The sequence below is a fragment of the Notamacropus eugenii genome, chromosome 1 (genome assembly GCF_028372415.1).
Source record: "Notamacropus eugenii isolate mMacEug1 chromosome 1, mMacEug1.pri_v2, whole genome shotgun sequence".
NCBI classification, from domain to species: Eukaryota; Metazoa; Chordata; class Mammalia; order Diprotodontia; family Macropodidae; genus Notamacropus; species Notamacropus eugenii.
In genome coordinates, this window is record NC_092872.1 from 651,009,499 (window position 1) to 651,027,615 (window position 18,117).

Here is an 18,117-nt window from a genome sequence, read left to right on the forward strand (position 1 = left end):
TGAAATTATCTCTTGTTTCTATAATTTGTTCTTTGACCCACCAATTCTTTAGGATTGTTAGTCTCAAATTAATCTTTAGTTCTTTTCCTTATGGTTCTTTTTTGAATAGAATTCTTATAATGTGGTCAGGAAAGATGTTTATTATTTCTGAATTTCTTCATTTGTTTGTGAGGTTTTTATGCTGTACAGAAATAATCTCTCTCTTTTTCCTTTTTGTTTCCATTCAGAAATTTCCAGAGGTCATATCTCACTTCATTGAAATTCTATTTAGATCTTTAACTTCTTTCTTGTTGGTTGGCTGTGTTTTTGGTTAGATTTCTCTGGGTCTGAAAGGAGAACATTGGGATGTCCTGCTGTTATGGTTTTACTTTATATTTTTCCCTGTAACTCATTTAGAATTTCCTTTAAGTTAAATATTTGTTAACTTTTAAGTATTTAAGTACTATACTATTTGCACTCATGTTAAGTGTTGATATTAATTCATTATCTCTGTTACCCTTTAGTAAAGTATAGTTTTACTGTTTATCTATGGCAGCTAGGTGGTACAAACGATAGAATGTCAGGCCTTGAGTCAGGAATACTCATCTTCTAGAGTTCAAATTCAGCCTCAGATACTTACTAGCTGTGTGACTTTGGGCAAGTCACTTAACCTCTCTCTAACTCAGTTTCCTTAACTGTAAAATGGGGATAATAATAGCACCCCTACATCCCAGAATTTTTGTAAGGATCAGATGAGATAATATTTGTAAAGAGCTTATCACAGTGCCTTGCTCTATAGGCAATATATATTATACATAATAATATATATGTGTTATATATATTATTATGTATAATATATCATAATCACATTATTATAATGATATATAATATGTATTACATGTACATATACTACATATGTAAGCACTATATAAAAATGGTACTCCTCCATCTACCTCCTTTAAAACTTCTCTTGCTAAATATTTTCCTTCTTTTTTCCAAAGTTAGATATACTTATGATTAACCATTTCTGAGTCTACATACTTATGCCCCTTTCTTGTTTCCTTCTGTGTCTCTGTTGAGTTAAATGTATTTTTGTACCCAACTCTGTGTGTGTGTGTGTGTGTGTGTGTGTGTGTGTGTGTGTGTGTGTGTGTGTTTCTGTCACACCTTTGTGATCATTTTGGATAAAAGTGAGGTCCAAGTGTTACTTGATTCCATTAGCTCTTGCTGCTTGTTTGTATAATCTTCTGTATGTTTACTCCAGTTACATGGGATAAATTCTCACATCCTTCATTCCCATTTTTTTCTCTATACTATTCCTTTCCCAATTTCCTTTCCTTTCTTCCTTAAGGTCATCAGCCCAGGCCAGGTCGACTTTACCACCTGACCAAACTCATATAGTATAAAGATCTTCCAGCTTTTACTCTTTCCTCTTGTCAGTCCATCCTTTATGTAGGCTCAGACAAATCTTGCTTATGCGTAGATCTTATTATGTGATTTCTGCCCCAAAATGTCCAGTGGCTTCTGTCAGCTACCAAGTAAAGTTCATATTTCTTTGTCAAGGAATTCAAGACCCTTCACAATCTGTCACTATCTTGATTTCCAGCCTTATTTCAGATTAGTCCCCTTCTCAGGGGCTGTGCTGCAGTCAAACCAAAATGCTCACTAACTCTTGAATACACTCCAAGCTTTTTCTCTTGTGTTTTTGCTCAGGTTGTTTCCTATGACTGGAATTTTCATCTTTTTCCTTTCTTGACTGTTGAATTTCTCTCCCTATCCATTAAGGCTCATCTCAAGTGCCATCTCATCTAGAAAGTCTTTACTTATGTTCTTTTTGCTAGAGACACATTTTTTTCACTATCTTTCTAATGGACTTAACAAATAACTCTGTGTGTTATGGTAATCTGCATTTGTCTTTTATCTCCCTTCTCAACCTTAAGATTCTTGTGAGTAGGGACCTTGTCTTGGTTAAACTTTGCCTCTTCCCCACTTCTTAGCCCAGTGCCCGTGTCTGTGGACTTTTAAAATCAGTATTGGTGAAATTGAACACAGCAATACTCTATTCTTCTTCCTAAAAGCTGTATCATCTCCTTCACTAGATCATGTATACGAGGCCCTGTTGAACACTACTCTTGATGTTGACTTACTTGAGCCTGAGTCACCCCTAGATGATGTTTGGATTAAAGAAGTTTTAAAAAAATCTGGCATGAAGTACAAAAGAGTCCAACTAAAACAAGATAAAGTCAGAGAAAACAAAGATGCTGTGAGAAGGTAAAAACTCAAGCTTAATATTTTTTAAAAATGGAAACACCAATGAATCACCAAGGATTTATTGAGTACTTACTATATGTTGGTTTCTGTGCTACATGTTGGGGATATAGGGAAAGTTGCTTTTCTCGAGGAGCTTACATGTGCCTAGGGAGGCATCATGTACATAGAGGAATACATTCAAAAAGATAGGGTGGTTCTGCTGGAAAGCATTAGTCAATTGAGGGAGGATGATCAGGAAAAATTGTGTGTAGGAGATGGCCTTTGAGCTGTCTTTTGAAGGAAACTAGATATTCTAGGAGTTGGAGTTGATGAGGTAGTTAGTACATTCGAGGCTTGGCTATTTAAAACATGCTTTACGAATTGCTTTATATCTTGAAAACGCTGTGAGAGTATTGAGATAAATTTTTTCTTATTTCAAGTATCCAGAGCATTTTAAAGCAACAGCTATTACTTTGAAGATGTGTTTGATTGTTAAAAATGAATGAGGATTGTGTTTCTCAGTTTGCCATGTATGATTGCTAATGCTTGAATAAAAAACTTTGGTTCAGCAAATATATATTGAATACCTATTAAGTATATACCACCGTGTTGGGAGTTGTAAGGATGCTAACTAAAAATGAGCAAGTTGAATAATAAAACTGCTTAATATATATTTTGGTCATGAATAATTTCATATATAGAACAAAAGAAGTATAATGATGTTTATGTAAGTGATGATTATGCTACAACTTATGTTAACTTAAAGAGCAAACTGAGAACACACTATATACAATGTTTCTAACATTTTTGGAATGAAAATTTTTTGCTATTAATTGTAGGCCTGAGGCAGATCCAGCGTTCTTAATCCCAAGGTTCCCAGTTGTTACCATAATGGGTCATGTTGATCATGGGAAAACAACTTTACTTGACAAACTGCGAAAAACTCAAGTAGCAGCTATGGAAGCTGGAGGCATAACTCAGCATATTGGTGCTTTCCTTGGTATGAATATAGATTATCTTTTAATGTGCTTAGAAATTCCATTTATAATTTTCATGTCAGTAATATGAAATGCAGTGTTCCAATTTAAAAGTATGGAGAGGACAGACTGAAGCACAAACCTACTACTGAATTAGATGAAATATGCTTAGATGCTTGGATAAATCCATAATTTCTTTGGTATGGGCACTCCCCCCCCCCGCTTCATCACTGCAGAACACTACTGCTTTAATGCCTTCTTATCTTAAGTGACTCTTGTCCAGATTTTTCCTTAAATCCTTCATGATTTAAGTGTTGCTGTAACAACAGTAACAACAAAAATGATCATCCTCATTGCATACCAGTGCAGTATTTGGACTGTCCATCTGACATTCCTTTCTCTAGCTACTCATGAAATAGGTACATTTTGTAAGAGGTAAATTTAGTGTTCTAATCATCTTTCTAGTCTAGGTAAATTTATAATAAACTTTGAATTTAAAATCATTCCATAATTCTAGTTGGATCATTTATTTGTAACTTTCCTAGATGTTAACAGGGTTGCTAAGGGAATTGATGTAGCCACTGTTTTCTTTTCTCTAAAATGGAATGGTATACATTTGCAAAACATAGGTTCTTTCTCTTATTCCTGATTTTTCAGGGTTTTTTTTTTTCTCCAAAATATACATAAGAATGTTTTTGGATTTTGTTGTAAGCTTTAAATTTAAAGAATGCTGCATAACAGAAGATACTTCATGTGCAGTTTAAAGATGATGTTGATTTTTCGTCTTTTTTCAATGTGAATTTGTCATCTCTATTCTGAATGCCAGTAGTTTGCTAAAAAAACAAAATCAAATCAGTACTTATTTCAGAGTAGGATACATTTAGTAATGGCACTTGTGTTTGTTTAAATTAAACATGATGCATTTTAAATTTGTCTCTTTGGAATTCTGTGTTTATAGTTTCTCTACCTTCTGGGGAAAAGATAACCTTTCTTGATACTCCAGGACATGCTGCCTTTTCAGCAATGAGGTCCAGGGGTGCTTATCTCACTGATATTATCATATTAGTTGTGGCAGCAGAAGATGGAGTAATGAAACAAACTGTGGAGTCTATTCAACATGCCCAAAATGCTCAAGGTATTTTGTGTGACTGACCATTTTTACTTTAGTATTTGATTAAATATAGAAGTATTCATGGACCTTGCACAATTTAAGAAAGCAGTTCCAGTCACAAATCTGTTCTTCTAAATCCCAAAAAGGAATTTTCATATCTTAACAGAGAGAATGCTTACTACTAACTGTGCAAAGTGTAGCAAATAACTCCTCCCTTGGTAAAATTGGAATGGTACCTACTTTTTCCTTTTGAGAAAGAGTTAGTTTTGTGAAAATATTATTGAATCTTTCTAGGAGGCAGTGCTCTCGCAGTATTGACTCTCAGTGCTTGCTTTATTGTCCCTTGTGGGATTTATCAAATCCCCATGTAGTCATAAATCAAGCTTCCAAATTTAGGGACAACTCTTTCTCTAGTATTTATGGATTTACTTTGTTGACATCTCAGGCACCTGGTGCTAATTCTTATCTCTGAGTCTGCTTAATAGATTTATTGACAGCTAAGCTCCCTGCATTTACTTTATATGAAGAAACTGTGTCTCACATAATCAGACCTTGTTTCTCTTGTCAGATCTTTATAGTAGGATACAATTTACATGAGACACAGGCATATTAAAATGAAAGGCCCCAGACACATTTCAGTGCCAGATATTTGGATCATTTAGTTTTGTATTATTTTTGTTAATGCTTCCCTTCATTAATGAAATTGAGAATTCATTATGCCAGGTATATGAGAATGAGTGCTGGTATTACTGATGATGGTTGTTGGAAGAGGGCCATGACATCAGGAAAATGATGATATGATTTGAATGAGGGAGGGCAAATAAATATTAAAGCAGTGGATAAACTAAACAGGAATGGACTCTTTTCCTTTGGTCTACTAATCTGAAATCTGTAGGATTAAGATTCTTGAGTGCAGTTATAATAAAAAGGTTCCATACTCTCAGTAGGAGTGATGAGATTGACAAAGAGCCATGAAAGCTTTTTAAAGGTCTCTGATTATGGTTGCCAAAAATGCTTGAAGATCTTCACATTCTTCAGTCTAGATGAACTTAATTATCTCTGTGTGTGTATTTTACATATACGCATAGATACATACATACATACATATATATACACACACATTTATGTTTACATGTTTTTTGCTCCTATAGCTCTTAGATAATGATAAATATATTACAAATGAATAGAGCTTCAAAGTTTATAATACGTTTTCCACATAGCTTATCACCTTTGATCCCCTATTGGGTCTTACAGTAGTGGTAGAAGGATGAAATAATTTTTAAAGACATGTAAGGAATTCCTCAGTTGTACTTAGATGTATTGTCAAAAATGTGCTTCTGTTTTAGTCTTTTAAGTACTATTTCCGTTCTCACATTGTGAGTTTGCATACTTTGCATTGCTTTTGCATTTGGTTTGCATTTGATTCTCCAGTGCATACATTGGGAAATATGAGACTTGGACTTTTGTGCTGACTCTGTCCATTAGGAGCTCTAGGACTTTGATCAAGTTGGGTGGAAATGGTGATGCATGCCCCTAATCCCTGCTACCTAAGGAGACTGAGTGAGCCTTGGGATCTCAGTTCTGAACTGCAGGAGGGCTAACATCCATTGGGTGTCCACACTAAGTTCTTTATTAATGTGGTGAGCCTCTGGGAGTGAAGGACTGACAGTCTGTCTGTGGAGGGAAAGGCACTTAGGAACAGGTCATAGCTTCCATGACTATCAGTATTGATACCTTCCCATGAGTGGCTGCTGTATATGTCCAACCAGCCTGTCTGAGAGAGGGAGAGACCCAGTCTCAAAAAGAAAAAAATACCTTGATAAAATTTAATTACTTATCTGGGCCTCAGTTTATTTATCTGTAAAATTAGTGGGATCCTCATGGCTCTAAAATTTAGTGATTCTCTTTTTATTAGGGCATTTGCATGCTTTGTCATTTTAATAAATACTCAAAAATCTCCCAAAAGTTTCCAGGGAAGTAATTAAGAGACTAAGTTAAATCAGTGACCTGCAGATGGTATAGCCATACTTTCAATAACTTTCCCACTGAAAACACTGGCCTGGTTTACATCTTTGCCACATATTATATAACAGAAATGGTAGCTAAAGTCAGTAAAGAATTGTTCACTCTTATACTTACTGTCACCATTAGATCCCAAAGTGAATGTTGTAAAGCCACTGCATAAAGGAAAATCAGTATGGATAAGGAATTATCATTTTAAGTAACAGAGGAAGAAGTTTGCTGTAAACTCATTTATCATTTCACCTTTTTGAAACTCTTATTTTTTAAAAGTTCCAATCATTCTTGCTATAAACAAGTGTGACAAACCAGAGGCTGATCCTGAAAGAGTGAAGAAAGAATTATTGGCTTATGATGTCGTTTGTGAAGAGTATGGTGGTGATGTTCAGGCAATACATATCTCTGCACTTAAGGTAGGTTGTAAGTAACTCAGCGATAACCATATTCAGGTAATGATAATAATACCTTAAATTTGTATAACCTTCAGAGTTTTGAAAGGCAGTTAGGTGGCACAGTAGATGGAGCCCTCCACCTGGAGTCTGTATTTGATCTACCAGCTGTCAGATCCTGGGCAAGCCACCTCACTTCTGTTTGACTCAGTCTCCTCACCTGTAAAATGGAGATAATGATAGCACCTATGTCCCAGGGTTGTTGTGAGGATCAAATGAGATGATATTTGTATGTGCACAGCACATAGTGGGTGCTTAAGAGGTATTGGTTTACTTCCTTGAAAATGCTTTAATATATGTTATCTTGTTTGATTCTCAGAACCAATCTGTAAAATAGGCAAAACTGGTATTATTGTGTGGAGGTTGCATGAAGTAGTAGATGGAATACTGCATTGACCTTCCTGGATTCATATTTTACCTCAGATACTACTTGCTGTGCAACCCCGGGCAAGTCACTTAATCTCTCTAAGCCTTAGTTTCCTCATATTTAAAATGAGAGGTTTGGATTTGATTGCTACTGAGGTTCCTTCCAATGCTAAATCTGTAATCCTTTGATCTTATTTTCCTCATTTTGCAGATGAGCTTCAGAAACATTAAATGACATACTTGAGGTCACACTGCTTATTTCTGGAGCTAAGATTAAAGGCCAGGTCTTCTGACTCCTGTTCAGAGGTTGTCGTGATGGCTCCGTGAAGGGTATAAACATTGTCATTGGGTTTAGAGAAATAATAGGCTAAAAATATTTTATGAAATTCTAGGAAGATTGAAACAAATCAGAGAATATAGTGGGCTTACTTCATCCGTTATTGATTGACTTTTCTATAACTGTTAGGTTTGGACCATGCCATAGTTTTCCTTTCACTTAACCAATTAGTTCCTTCTTGCCCCTTAAATACAGTGAAGGATAGTTATTCCATCCATCAGGTACTGCTTTTAAGTAATATTAGCTGTTTCCTTCATTCACATCTAAGACCCTCTGCTTGCCCATAGCAAACATCTGTTTTTTGATCATCAGCTAACATTGAACATATACACTAACACATACATACAGAGTTATATTCGTGCAGTTAAATTCTCATTCTGTCTTTACTTGCCCAAAATTTGGTATCAAGTGTTTAGAAATAATTTTTTATATTAATATTAAAACTATCTAATCCAGCTCTCGTATATCTATAATATATTTTTAGTTTTCCTGTTATATTCCCTGATGTACATTTTAGATCTGCATGAGGCATAACAATCAAGCTAATGATGAGATGAGGCTTTGAAGCTTTGGGCAGCTGGAAATATAAGACTTTCTCTGATCACATTAGATAAGTATAGCAGATATGTGACTCTACTAGGGAATGATGGAGGTGACTTCCAATGAGGGTTGGCAGTGAGACTTAGTTTTTCCATAGTACGTAGCAGCAGAGAGCCCCTCATTTTGAAGAAAATTAACAGTTGCCTATCTACTTATAGAAGCAGTTCTTTTACTATGAGTATTGAGTGAGAATTAATCAAATCATAAGAATCAGTGTCTTTTTGGGGAGATCTTTGAGGTTACCCAGCTTAGCCTCTTTATTTTACATACGAAGCCCAGAGAAAAGAAATAACTTGAATAAGAACACGTAGCTGGGGAGTGACAGCACCTGCATGTGACCACAGGTTTTTTTGATATCGAGTACTTAGACCTTTCTAAAATACAAATACCTTTCATTTACCCATAGTTCTTGCCCAGTTATTTTTTATAAAAATATTTTATTTTTATTTTATATTTTTCATCAGTCTTGTTAGTCCTGAGTGTCATCACCCCATACTGTGGTCAGGTTTTGTTGTTCAGTTATTTTATTTGTGTCTAACTCTTTGTGATCCCATTTAGGATTTTCTTGGTAAAGATACTGTAGTGGTTTGCTCTTTCCTTCTGTAGCTCATTTGACAGATGAGGAAATCGAGGCAAACAGGGTGAAGTGACTTGTTGAGGGTCAAACAGCTAGTAAGTGGCTAAGGTCTTCCTGACTCCAGGTCCAGAATGCCATCCAGTGTGCCACCTATCTGCCCACTGTGGTCAGGTGCTGTAGTAGAAAGAGCATCCAATTAAGAATTAAGAAACCTGTTATAATTCTATACTAATTCATAAGCAAGTTAATCTCTCTGAAACTGTTTCCTCATATATTAAATGATAATACTAGTCCTTTTACCAGCTCATATGATTGTTGTGAAATTCATATGAGAAGTATGTAAAAAGTTTGACAACTTTGAAAGATTTAAGGACCTTGATTAATACAATGACCAGATTCCAGAAGACCCATGATGAAACATGCAGCCCACTTCCTGACAGAGAGGTGATAGACTTAGAGGGTCGATAGAGACATATTTTTGGCATGATCAGTGCTAAGATTTGTTTTTGCTTGCTCATACATAGTTCTTAACAAGGGTTTTGTTTTTCTTATTCAAGGGTTTGGAGGAGGGTAGAGGAGATAGGTTTTTGTTGACTTAAAAAGCAAAAGATATCAGTGTAAAATGCATAAAATTCCATACAGATGTAAAACAACATTATTAGGAGAAACGGTGAGAGAAGAAAATTCAACAGTACAACACACATTTATTAAATACCTAGTGTGAGGTTCTAGGAATATAAAAACAAAAAGAAGATTAATAAAGGCAGGTTTAGGAGAATAAGAAGGATAAAAGAGAGGAAGATAAAAAAGTAGAGAAAAATAAAAGGTGAGATGTATGGTGGTGAATTTTAGAGATCTAGCAACAATGACTAATGTGGCATGGGTTGCTGGCTTCTTTTTGAAATTTTTGACCATGGGCTAACTTACCTTTCTAGAAATTTTCTTTTTAATTGGTTCTTATAATTAAAAGTTAATTGAATACACTTTAAGAGGAAAAAGTATAATGAAGATACTAAAGATTAGTGTACTTTCTCTCTTAAGTATAGGTATATAGTGAGTAATTGCATCACAAATAATTTTTAGTAATACTTTTTTTTTTTTTTGCTTTTCAAGGGTGACAATCTGATGGCTCTGGCAGAGGCAACAGTTGCTCTTGCGGAGATATTGGAGCTGAGAGGAGATCCCACTGGTCTTGTAGAAGCAATAGTAGTAGAGTCTCGAACAGATAAAGGAAAAGGGTAGGATTACTAATATAGATATATAAATTATATATATACAGATATATCTATATCTATACAAACACACACACGTACATATATATTGCTTTTTATCGGTTATACTTTCTAATTAAGCCAGTGCTTGGTAGTAATTATATTATGTGGCTCTATTTTTGTGTTCTAGATTTACTATTACTATATTTGGTTATGGTACGATTTTCCTTTTTTGGCTAAACATTTCTACTTTATAAAAAATTTATTGGTATCTTTAGTTTTTATGTCACCTCAATTTTTAATTTATCGCTGCATCACCAACAAGTAGTTGGTAGATTCTTTCTGTTTTCACTTTTCTCCTTCTCAGAAATATAAGCAGTTTTCTTTTACGATGTCTTGAAATAGAATGTCTGGATTCTTTTTTTTTTTTTGGTTATGGTTTTCAGGTTGTCCAGTGATACATTTTATCAAAAATTAATTTAGGAACATTTTAAGTTCCTAACTCTCTTGCTCCCTCCCCACCCTGAATTAGAGAAGGGCACCATTTGATGCAGATTTATAAATATATGTAAAATCATACTGTGGGTACTTGTATTTATCAGTTCTTTTTCTGGAGGTAGATAGCATCTTCCTTCATAGGTAGTCCAAAGATTCTCAAGTTATCTTTCCTTGATTTCTTCTAGGTCTCTTGTTTTTGATAAGAGATATCTTATACTTCTATTTTTCAGTCTTTTGAGTTTGTTTTAATATTACTTGTTATCTCATGGAATTATTAACTTCTGTTTAGTCCATTCTCATGCTTTTTATACTTCCCTTTGTTAAGCTGTTGATTATCCTTTTAATTCTTTCATTTGTTTTCCATTCCTCCACCATCCCCCAAATGGAGGCACCTGTTTCTTTTCTAATTGTTTCCTCTAATACTCTTATTTATAAAATAATTTTTATTTTATTTTTAAATTCTTATTTCATCTTCTCTAGCAATTCTGTTTGAAATTATATCCAGGACGTGTTCTCCTTCGAGGTTTTGCTTGTGTATGTTTTGGAGGCATTCTCTTCTTCAGGGTTTGTGTCTATCACAGTAATAGCTCTTTATGATGGGATTCTTTCTTTGTTTGCTCATTCTTCCAGCCTTCTTCCTGACCTATGACTTTATGTTAGTTCTGGACTCTGTGTATACGGGGCCGGGGGAAGGAATGTCTGAGGTGAGCTTAGATCCTAGTTTATGTCCTCTCGGATCCTAGTCCAGTCTCAGGGTCATTGTCACACAGATGTTATTTATTTCTGTTCTACATCATCATCATCGAGCCTTCTATGTATCAGGCACTATACTTGGATAGTGGCACCTGGGTGACAGTATGTCAGTCTGGAATCAGGAAGACCTGAGTTCAGATGCGTCCTTGACTCTCAGCTGTGTGGCTTTGGGCAAGTCACTTAATCTGTCTGCCACAGTTTCCTCATTTGCAAAAAGGAGATTAACTGCACCTACTTCCCAGGGTTGTTGGGAGGATCAAATGAAATAATATTTGTAAAGCCCTTAGCATAGTGGCACATAGAAGGCACTATGTAAATGCTTATTCTCTTTGTTTCCCTTTCCCTTCCTTTGATTCTGACAACAACCTTGCGAGGTAGGTGCTGTTATTGTCCTCATTTTTACAGATGAGGAAACTGAAGTAGCCAGTGGTTAAGAGACTTGCCTAGGGACACACAGCTAGTAAGTGTCTCAGACTGGATTTGAACTCAAATCTTCCTAACTTCAGCCCTGGTGCTCTAACCACTGTACCACAGTGCACAATATAAGGCCTATAGCTGCTTCCTTCCCTGGCATGCCATACTTAAATTCAGGTCTCCTTCTTGGTCTACCTATGCATCTATGACCCTGCATTGGTAGTCAGTGACAGAGCTGAAAGCTGACACCTGTTTCTGTTCTCTGCATAGTGTTGAGTATCTTTGTGCTTGGATATGAGATTTTTTCTGACTCTGGTACAGCCCTGGGAATGCCCTTGTTCAGTTTAGTCCCAGTTCTGGAAGGTCTTGCTAGATCCCATCCTCTGTGTTTGGAAATGAAGACTTGGAAAATCCTAAACACCTCAGGATTGCCACTATTCTCAAAAGTCATAACAGGTAACCTTTCTGTCCTTGGGAATAGTCCCTATGCCAACCCCAGCTCAAAAAAAGTCTCATTATGATTTTTTTTCTAGGATTTCCTTATCAGGACTTGATCTGGTATGCTTTCTGGATTTTATGTGGAGTAGTTGTGGAGGAGAGCACTATTTCTTTGTATGTACGATGTCCATACTATTTCTTTCTATTCTGCTCTCTTGGCTGGTCTTTGATCGTATGAATTTTCTGTGATACTACTTCCTAAAGATGGAGATTTTCCTTCTGCATCCAGTTTTCTTCCCATTCCCAACCATTTCACTCACTTCACCCAAACTCTCTCACATCAATATGTTTTTATTAATTATCCTCCTCTAGTACAGGGGTGACAGGAGCCCAGTATTTGTAGTCACGTCATTGTGGAACAATTCAGGAATGAAAGGTTGGAAAGTCCTAAACACTTCAGAATTGTCACTTATTATTACAAAAGTCATAACATCTAAATTTCCATTCCCCTGTTCCTACCTGTGTGAAATCCACAGCAGTAGTAAGACCTAGTAGTTTCAGACATAGTGATTTCTAGTAATACCATGTCTAAAGTCAGCAAGGAAGTTTATGACAGACATTTCTCATGTTTTTTATTTCAGTTCTGTACGGATTACAACAGAAACATTGGATTATTGGACAGGGACCACTTTTTAAAAAAAAAATCACAGTTGTTGACAGTTTTAAAAGAATTTTGTTTATTATGCTGATGTGGTTCCTTTTAAGAAATAGTTTTGAAATAGAGAGAAATGGTTTAGGATTAGAATAATGGACCTCCATGAACAATCCTGAACTCATTTAGAAGTATCTCATGATGCATTTCCTTGAAATTTGCTTTCTGAGATCATGGAAACATAAATGTATACAGTCATAATGGTATCATCTTTGGGTGCAATACAACGTTTTGACTACATATGGATTATGACAGTATGAGTTTTCCTTTCAAAATACTTTTTTCTCCTTTTAGTCCAGTAACTACAGCTATAATTAAAAGAGGAACTTTGAGAAAAGGTGCAGTTCTGGTCGCTGGAAAGAGTTGGGCAAAAGTCCGTTTGCTGTTTGACGAGAATGGAAAAACAATCAGTGATGCTTGTCCCAGCATGCCAGTGGAAATTATAGGTTGGAAGGACCTTCCTTCTGCAGGAGATGAAATTCTTGAAGTAGAATCTGAGGTATATTAAGTTGCTAAATATGCTTTTGTTGATATTGCAAAAAGAGTGTGTTTATTTCAGAAAATAAACTAAAATGCCATAAACGAGCAGATTCTTTTCATTATTACTCACATTTATAAAGTGCTTTAAGTCTTACTTTCTTTACTTTACTTTACTTTCTTCCCAGTAAAACTGTTAAGTAGATATGCAAGTATTTTTATTCCCATCAGTGTTAAAAAATGATAGGGTAGGCATGAAGGATAATAGTTGGACAGTCTGAATCCTGTACTCCTGACCAGATGATGTTAGGAAAAGGAGAGAAAAGAAAGCTGCCCAGACTTGGGTAGAGTTTCTTTGGAGGATTTGTGGAAGAACTTGGAAGAATTGGACAGATTGAGAAGGGGTGGATAGACTGGTAACTGCTGCAGTGAAGGGAGTGTCTACATGGATAGTACATTGTAGCTGATTTTGTCCTTTAGATCCATTGAGGTATCAATGTACAAACTCCTGAAATTCAAATTTTGTAAAGGTATTTTCATAAATTCTCTAAGGAAGTAACTTTTACATTGTTTCATAGTAGGAAGATTTTACTGCTGTTCTATGATTTCAGTGTTCAAAGTGCTTTCCTCATAACAACCTTGGGAGTCCTGGATTTTAATTAAAAAAACTGGGTTCAAACACTTGTTCTTCTTTGTACTACCTATATTATCTTGGTCAAGTCACTTCACTTCTCTAGGCTTTTGTTTCCTAATATATGAAATGAGGGGGGGCAGGGTATATATGATCAATAAGGTCATTACCAGGTCTGCATCTGTGATCCTAGGAGGTTCAAATACAGGTCTTCTGACATCAAGTGCAGTGCTCTTTCCAGGACACTATTCTGTTTTTCATAATGAAAAAAGCCTCATGTCAGCTTTTCAACATAGCCGCCACTGATTTCTCCCTCAGTAAATAATACCACCATCTTTTTTTGCAAAGCAAAGAGCACGTGAAGTTGTTGATTGGAGGAAGTATGCTGAAGCACAAGAGAAAATGAAAGAGGATTTTAAAGTGATTGAAACGAAACGAAAGGAACACCAAGATTCACATCGTAGAGCCCGGGAGAAGTTAGGATCTTTGAACTGGAAAGAGAGAGGATATAGAAAGTATCAAGAAATTAAAAAACTACAAAACATAAAACCTAAAGAGAAAACAGAAGAAGATTTGAACACTCTTCCTATAATTATTAAAGGTGCTAGTTTGTTAATGTGTTTTGCTTTTGAACTTTTTTTCAATGGATCAGTAAACATTTATTACGTGCTTACTGTGCGCCAGGCACAGAGGGAAGCTGTGCTTGTTTATTATTTACTGCAAGATTAATGTACAAAGTATTCATGATATTTAATTCTCATGAAGATTTTCCTAGTACAAATATTTTATTTATAGTTGTAGTATAAAATACACTTAAAATACACGTAGTGACCACTTAAACTTTTAATCAGATATTCATTATGGTTTTATAGGCTGAATGGATAATATATATAGTCAAGGTAAAGAAAAATGAATATAGTTATAACTGGCATTTCATGTTTTTTTGCATTAGATTATTCAGATTTAAATACTTTTGAGTTTCAGCCTTTGAACATCAGTAGTCCTAAACTTTTCTTTTCTTTAGGTGATGTAGATGGTTCGGTTGAGGCTATTTTGAATGTTATCGATACCTATGATGCTACAGATGAATGTAAACTGGAGTTACTACATTTTGGAGTAGGTGATATTAATGAAAATGACATTAACCTTGCTGAAACATTTAATGGTAAAGTTTCTATCTTTTAAGTGACCTTTATAGGTATACAATTGATCTGTGAGCCTTTGTCAGTTTTCGTTGTTAGCTGCAGGCTTTCTGTTGCCACTTGAGACCTTACTTGCTAGAGAGCAAGGGAGTCTCCAGTATCCATTCAGTAGAATCATGACTCTTTTTCACTCTCTTTTGATGTTCTCACTGGGGAGCTCTTCCAAGGACTCACAGGTGACTAGTTATTTTTTTGGGAGGTGGGGGCATGATTTCCACTACTACAATAGCCCACTTATTAAGGCCTGAGTTTAACAGTTGCCTGTTGTGTTTTTTTCATTGATTTGTAAAAACTCCCCTTTTACCTTATGATCTACCGTGGTGCTTCCCCATCTTTCACTTATGGCCAGCCATTTTGGTGTGAACAGTTTTTAACTTCAAGAGGACAAGGACCATATGTCTTTTTAAATTAACTATATACTGCATATCATAAATTTAACTCAAGATTGCCTTGCGCACTTTGTACAATACTAACAGTACAGCACTGTAAACAAACAAGTGCTTTGGGTAACATGTTTCTTCCTCTCTCAGAATAAGCGATATATAGAATATGGAAAAATTATTTTTAATAGTATTATTTGATCACTAATCAAGTATGTTTATGGCTTGCCTACTGTGTACCACCTCTGTGTTGGGTAATATAGATAATTTATGCTTTGTGATCTGTTTACACATTGATGAACAGCCTTTCTGAGGGGCCTTTCATGTGTTTTTTCTAAATGGTTGAGGTATTATTAAAAGCAAGTGGGCTTTAATAATAGTTATATATACCTCTGTCTTATGGTCTTTGGAAAAAAGTATAGAGGAAATGTTTAACTTCAAGAAACTTTTGAACTCTTTAGAAAAATCCTGGCTTATTTAAGTAAGCCATTTCATCTTTGAGTATTTTGTGGCAGATTTACATTCAAGAGCATATTAAAGGTGTGGGCAAGAAGATTTTAATTTATTAATAATTTACTGTTTTTGAAATCATACCAGTAACATTTGTAATTCATTTCTTCCCCTAACATACTTCATTCTGTTACTTGCCTGGCATCAAATGTAAAATTGTGTCTACAGTCCACATTATGGTACTTTAGGTGATCTTCTTCAGCAGGGTATCTGGGAAATCGAACTTATATTCGAATCATGTCGATTTCTCCAATCCCTTGAGAACCTGGTAATTATCATCAAGAGTTTTACAGGATTTCTTATCTCTTGATATTGTCTTTTTGTTGACATGTGAAGTCAAGAACATGTTTAGGAGTTTATTTTCTGTATTAAAGGCAAACAGATGTTCCAGTATTTGTGTGAGCTAATCATCAAATTCTATTTCTGCCTGTCAGGTGTTGTATATGGCTTCAGTGTGAATGCAAGCAAAGTAATCCAGCAGTTAGCTGTGAAAAAAGGAGTCAGAATTAAACTTCACAACATTATCTACCGACTTGTTGAAGACTTGCAGGAAGAACTGAGTAGAAAACTCACTCCCTCTGTGGAAGAAAATGTAATAGGTGAGTATTTAGAATAGTTAGTATTTATATTGCACTTTCAGGTTTGCAAAATGCTTTGTAAATATTATCTCATTTTTATCATTATGATAACCCTGGAAGGTAGATGCTATTATTAACCTCATTTTGCAGATAGAACTGAAGCAGACTACGGTTAAGTGACTTGCCCAAGGTCACATAGCTAGTGTCTGAGGCTGGATTTGAACTCAAGTCTCCCTGATTCCAGATACAGTGTTCTCGCTACTATGCCATTCAGCTATAATCACTTGCTATTTCTTAAATTATAAATACAGAGCCTTTATAAAATCTTTGGGCATTTAAAAATTTCACGACTTTGTATTATCTGTGAATAGTGCATTTATTAGCATTAGGTCAATTGTATTACATTATAGGCTATGAAATATTCCCTTTTTTATCTATTGATAAATGAAAAATGGCTGTCATAGCATATATTATTATTTGCTTTTAAATGATGTTTACAGATAATTTTTTTCCTATTGTACATGCAGTGTATATTGTTTAAAAGACATACAGAGACTTAATGAAGATATGAAGATTCTACAGTCCTAGAATTTTAGAATCAGAAGGGAGCACAGTAAATTTCTAATTGAACCCATACCCTAAAAGAATTTCTAATATAACATAGGTTGTCTAGCTTCTGCTTAAAGACCTATGTGAAGGGTAGGAATGCCAAGAGTAGAACAGAGGTCTGTGTACAACAACAAGGTCTTTGACGCTGTCAATTGTGAGGGCTTGTGGAAAATTTTGGCAAAATTTGGTTTCCTGGAGAAGTTCATCAGTTTTATATGTCAGTTTCATAATGGCATACTTGCGTGGATTCTGGGTAATGCTCGCACTTTCCCAGTTGCCATTGGAGGGAAGCAGGACTGTGTTCTTGCTCCCATGCTTTTTTTGTCAAATGCCTTCAACAAGAATGAAGATGGCATCAAGGTCAGATATTGCATTAATGGTAAATTATTTAATTTGAAAAGGCTAAAAGCCAAGAGTAAAGTGGATGGAGAATTGGTGCATGACTTTTTGAGGCTGAGATGCAACAAATTATAGATTGATTCTTTGGTGTTTGTACTAATTATGGCCTAACACCAAAAACCCCCCCACAGATTCTTCAACACCTAGCACCACACTATCCACATATAGAACCATTGGTTACAGCAAATGGAGAGATTTTGAAAACTGTGGATAAGTTCATTTAAGTTGGCAGTGTACTCACGCATTGCCAGAACTAGCTCACTGTTTGGGAGACTGAAAGAAAGTATGAGAGAGAAAAGGTATTAGACTGCCTACCAAACTGAAGATTTGCAGAGCTGGTGTGCTGGCCTCATTGTTGTATATCTCTGAAACCTGGACTGTATACCAGTGATATGCCAGGAAACTGGATTGCTTCCATTTGAAATGTCTTAGGAAAATTCTGAAGATCACCTGGCAAGATAATGTACCAGACACCAAGGTCCTTTTTTGAGTTACACTGCTAGGCATTCAAACTCTACTACGGAAAGTGCAACTCTAATGTGCTGATCATGTTGTTCAAATGCCAAACATAATTGCCTAAAAGACTTAGAGAGAACTCACGCAAGGCAGGTACTCACATGAAGATCAGAAGAAATGATAC

At 35.5% G+C, this 18,117-nt stretch overlaps 1 protein-coding gene across 4 annotated transcripts in view; it reads left to right on the forward strand.

The window, feature by feature from the left end:
* MTIF2 (mitochondrial translational initiation factor 2) overlaps positions 1–18,117 on the forward strand; it is a 37,561-nt gene that overhangs the window by 5,666 nt on the left and 13,778 nt on the right. For all 4 annotated transcript variants that reach the window (XM_072635537.1, XM_072635538.1, XM_072635536.1 and 1 more), the window contains exons 4-12: positions 2,079–2,250; positions 3,069–3,229; positions 4,165–4,341; positions 6,610–6,749; positions 9,779–9,903; positions 12,986–13,190; positions 14,148–14,400; positions 14,824–14,964; positions 16,326–16,490. In XM_072635537.1, the coding sequence (XP_072491638.1) occupies positions 2,079–2,250; positions 3,069–3,229; positions 4,165–4,341; positions 6,610–6,749; positions 9,779–9,903; positions 12,986–13,190; positions 14,148–14,400; positions 14,824–14,964; positions 16,326–16,490 (1,539 nt within the window). The remainder of the gene's footprint in view (positions 1–2,078; positions 2,251–3,068; positions 3,230–4,164; positions 4,342–6,609; positions 6,750–9,778; positions 9,904–12,985; positions 13,191–14,147; positions 14,401–14,823; positions 14,965–16,325; positions 16,491–18,117) is intronic.